This window comes from Electrophorus electricus, chromosome 11, assembly GCF_013358815.1.
Source record: "Electrophorus electricus isolate fEleEle1 chromosome 11, fEleEle1.pri, whole genome shotgun sequence".
Taxonomy (NCBI): Eukaryota; Metazoa; Chordata; class Actinopteri; order Gymnotiformes; family Gymnotidae; genus Electrophorus; species Electrophorus electricus.
Window position 1 is genome coordinate 662,501 of NC_049545.1, and position 5,000 is coordinate 667,500.

The 5,000-nt window shown below is 47.4% G+C and overlaps 1 protein-coding gene across 8 annotated transcripts in view; it reads left to right on the forward strand.

Moving 5' to 3' along the window:
• The window catches only part of inpp4b (inositol polyphosphate-4-phosphatase type II B), a 119,857-nt gene that overhangs the window by 83,917 nt on the left and 30,940 nt on the right, over positions 1-5,000 (forward strand). For all 8 annotated transcript variants that reach the window (XM_035531634.1, XM_035531633.1, XM_035531635.1 and 5 more), the window contains one exon: positions 2,993-3,123. In XM_035531634.1, the coding sequence (XP_035387527.1) occupies positions 2,993-3,123 (131 nt within the window). The remainder of the gene's footprint in view (positions 1-2,992; positions 3,124-5,000) is intronic.

Below are 5,000 nucleotides of genomic sequence, written 5' to 3' on the forward strand. Positions count from 1 at the left end.
TTTTGGAATTTGGATCATTAACAAAGAAACACATATTCCCAAATGTTCACACACACACACACGCACACAGATACACACACGCACACACACTCACACACACACACACACACACACACACACACACACTGTCCCTCAACACTCTGTCTCTGTCTCCATCCTTAACCGCATACTTACATGTTGTTGTTTGGTTGAGTGGAATAACGTTGCTCTCTCACTGCAACACTCACTGCGTTCGGTTCAGGGTCTTGTTTTCTTCAAAAAGGTGGTGAATTTAATTCAGAGTAAACAACAGTTTGATAAGAATTGTGGATCACTTTTCTATGATGTTACGAATGAAACATTTCAGCCAGACGTACGAAGGCTTGTCGTTTTTGGGTGTGGCGTGTGCACTGAGCTCAGTTAGAAGGTTTTGTCCACACACATACACACATACTGCGCTCAGCACATGCATACACACACGTGCTGTAAAGCTCTTCAGTGTTGCTGGTATTCCATCACTAGGCGGTCAGACTCCTTTCAGACGACGGTCAGAAGACACCATGGTGTCCCTTCCTCCTCCTTCATCATCTTAGTCTTCCTCTCCCCCAGAGCCTTCATGGCGGATCCAGCTCTGCGCGCTCTCTTATTGATGTCGACAGTCATGTGCTGCTTCCACCCACTCAGACTTTAATCTCCTCGTGTGTGTGTGTGTGTGTGTGTGTGTGTGAGTGTTCTAGAGTGAGAGAGAGAGAGAGAGTGATAAGATTATTCCCTCCTTATTTTGAAAATTAATGGTTTCACTAGCTCTGTGCCTTGTCCTGGAGCCCTATAGAACTGGATGAATACAACATTGATGTATTCTTCTTACAGTGTATCACAAACCTTTTTATTAATTCCAGCACAGTATCTGTGCCAGACTGCTAACAGTGTTCAGATTCTGCACCGTGACACCCTGCATGGACATGCTAGGGCGACCACTGCCATTACACAGACATTAAAACACATTCTCCCCTCACTAAAGTCAATATGTCTCCAGCATTCAACCCTTTCAAAATGCGCTTTCTCTCTCTCTCTCTCTCTCTGTCTTTCTATCTCACTCTCTCTCTCTCTGTTTCTCATCTCTCTTTTATAAAAGGAGTACTTGTACCTGACAACTGTGATTATTATTATCATCTTGAGAGAGAGTGGAAGACAGAGAGACAGACAGACAGACATCGATGCCGCGGGCACTAACTGCGATTCTCCTTGCAGTGCTTACTGTTGACCCTGGCACCAAGCCTCGTCTGATTAAACCAAGCGGTGCCAATAATGCACTGTGAAGTAAAGACCTCGGCAGCGCAGGCCCGGGGGCGGAGCACAGAGAGCGAGTGGTCCTGAGCTCTGCCCCTTTCTCTCCTCCCCCGTCGGCTTTTTACTGGCGTTCGTCTCCCTACTGCTTCTGTCCATCTGTCCATTCCTGCTTTTCTGCACCTGACGCATCCTGATATTGTCTTCCTCTTACTTCACTTTCCTCATTTCTTCTCAGGTGGCTGCCATTGCTTTGATAACCATGTCAAGACGAAAGGTTGCGTGTGAGCGTCTCATCCTCGGTAACTGCGGGGCGATGCTCTGTGTTCGCTCAGCTAACAACAGTGCAGTTTCACCACTCACCACTACCAGTCAGCCTGTGGAGGGTGTTAGCTATAGCTCCCAGTGAGGCACTGGGGACATGAGACCAGACCTGAGGAGCTGGAACCATAGGAGGAGGTGAAGATGTCCAAACAGAGGACAAACAGCAGAGACACAGAGAACCAGATGGTAGTGACGCGGAACACTGCTGGTTTTTCTGGGGTTTTATTCCACGCACATCTGTGAAAACATCCTCAGGCTGTACTTTACTTTTACAGGTCTACATCTTACTTTCTTAAAGCCTGATAGAATTATATCTCTAGTTTCCTCTCTCTCCCTCTTATACTTTTATTAAATCATTTGGTTCAGTGGATAACTGAGGAATTCTTTCCTTTACTCTCTCACAAGGAGGTTTTGTAGTGTGCGCGTCATGTGGAGATGTTGGTCACATTGCTGGTTGTATAAAGAACCTGAGGTGATTGAGTCCAAATTTCCATGAAAATGAATCATTGTTCTCTATAGAAATTCCCTTTGCAATTAAAGATGTCTGAGCTTTTTATTAATGAGATGCAATAAAGGCCATTTCCCAAACAGGTTCCACCTGTTTTAGTTAGATAAGCCGCCCATTACCTGTAAATCTAACTTTAGTTCTGGCCCGCTGTGCATGCCCTTTGGGCACTCCCACAATGCAGTTGGGCAGCGTCACACTAACTAATAATGAGAATTAGCTCTACAGATGATCTTTTCTAGAAGGCGCTTGGTTAAATAGCGCAGAAAGCTTTGCTTTTGTGTGTGTGCATGTGCAGGCATTAAAAAAATGCATTGAGTTGCAGATGAATTACAGAGAGGAATTGGGTAATAAAAACAGTTCCTAAAAGAGCGAAGACTACACATGTGGGAGAGAGAGAGAGAGAGAGAAGCAGAGAGAGAGAAAGAGAGAGAGAGAGAGGCAGAGAGATAGAGGCAGAGAAAGAGAGAGAGAGAGGCAGAGAGAGAGAGAGAGAGGCAGAGAGAGAGAGAGAGAGGCAGAGAGAGAGAGAGAGAGAGAGAGGCAGATAGAGAGAGAGAGAGAGAGGCAGAGAGAGAGAGAGAGAGAGAGAGAGAGAGTGAGAGAGGCTACAAGAGTACTAAAGGAGGGTGATTGAGGTTCTATTACAGCTTGAGCTTTGACTTTCCTCACCGGCTCGTTTTGAAAGACGGTGTGTAAGTATTGTGATCTGCATTAGTGTTTGTTACAAGGTCATTGTCAAGGGCTTTTCATACCCACTAAACCACACGGCAAGCACGTCATCGCCTTCACAGAATAGTGTAGAGGCTTCTGGAGAGCTACAGAAAGATCTCGTCCCTGGGGACTGGAGGTGGTTGAGAGGAAGGCTGTCTGACCGAGGCCGGATATGCTTGGCAGGGTCCAGGAGCTGAAGGATCTGGGGGAACTGTCCCCACACTGGGACAACCTGAGGACAGGAGTCCTTACTCGCTATGGACAAGTCATCAAAGCCTACCAGGACACGCTAGCAGAGCTAGAGAAACACACTGGTAAGACACACACTACACACACACACACACACAGTTTTCATATTCATATTACTTTGTACTACTAAACTCTATTAGGGCTGCACATTGTGTCCTTGGTCACAAACAGAATGACATTTATCAAATATTTATCAAATATTGAACAAATACTCATTCTAATAATTGTAGTGTGGAATGTGATGGCATGTGGAGAGTTAGCACTCACACAAGCAGAGAGCATCCTGGGATTCTGACTGTCTGAGCGCTGAAGATATAACGTGACGCTCTGATCCCACGTTTTAGCTGACGCTTTACAGCAGACCCGTACAAACATGTTCAGCCTAATAGCAACACATCAGTATGCAGAGATTCTTCCATTTGATTCACTTCTCGTTGCTTTGCGAATGCTGTGTGCCATAGTTCTTTCAATGGGTGATGGCAATGTAGCCATGGCAACTAAGTTTTGACAGGGCAGAGCTTTCAGCAGCCTGAGGTCTGGATGAACCAGATACGTGTGGAGTGTTTGCTCTCGTCCCACTGCAAACATCACAAATTGCAAATGGTAACACAGACACACTTTAATGTGTACTGCCTAAGCAATGTGTGTCCAATCTAAAATGACAAATCTCACACAGCCTTAATGAATCAGCTTGGCCTGCTACTGGTTTAATGTAATGGCCTGAGAGTGCGTTCCCCGCCGTGAAGGCAGGACACCAAATGTCAGCGCGCCCCGCGCCCCGCGCCCCGCGCCAGAGTGGCAGGATGAGCTGGGACTGTTGTTGTGCAGGATGACGGGTGTCCAAGCGTCGCTCACACTTCTCCATTATGGCTCCTGACAGCTCGCCGAATGGGCCGTTACAGCACACACCCTCTAAATCAGAAACACCCCCCACCTCCCTGGCTGTCCTGCGCATGACTTCAGGACCCCTCGAGCCGGCCGCTGCAGAGGGTATGTGGAGTGGTGGCATAAGTTGGCATCAGACCGAGAGGGTGTGTGGTAGCAGAAGAGCATCGTGATGGAGAACAGGACATACGTCTCGTTACGATGCTGCTTTTTGTTATGAAACCTTTTGTTTTCTGTTGTTTGTTTGCTTGTTCTTTATTCAGAAATATTGATGTGATGGAAAAGGGTGGAGCACATACATACACACACACACACACACACACACACACACACACCTCCTGTGTCCACGGCAGATGCTCAGGGAATCACAAGCACGGCTGTTTATTGAACTCTCTGAGCATCAGGGCCAAACCAGGTCTTCCTACATCAGCAGGGTGGAGGCATTTAAATTACACAAACCCTCCCTGACTCTGCCCCAATATACTCTCACCCTCCCTCCCTCTCTCTGTCTCTCCCTCTCTCTCTCTCTCTATCTCCATTGATCACTGTTGTGTGCGCCACTGGGTTGCTGTGGTGAGATGAAGCCCCGCGGGCTGGTTTATTGTCCACCTGGCACAAGCCGCGGAGGGGAGAGGTGCGTGGAGTGTTGGAAATCCGCGGCTCTCTGCTGCAACCTTTTGAGGAGTCGGCCCCTGAGACTGGCCCACAGGGCAGGAGTCTCGCTGTGCTCAGGTGATAGCACAGGGAGGGAGAGAGGGAGGGAGGAAGAGAGAGAGAGAGAGCAAGAGAGCACCTGGGTGGTCATGCATCAGACTAAAGTAATAATCCAATTACTGGAATATTTAGTGTGATATAACAGGAATATATATATAACAGGAAGAGACAGCGTTCCTTTGCAGTTATAATATCAGGACACTGGACTGATTGTTTCCTGTTTTCCTGAGAAGGTCTGCCCATTAGTCCTGGTGGAGGTGCTTCATTGCTCAGTGTGAGTGGTAACAGACCTTTGCTGACTGTTTTCACAAAGCTCAAAAGCAGAGCGACGGGTGACAAAGAC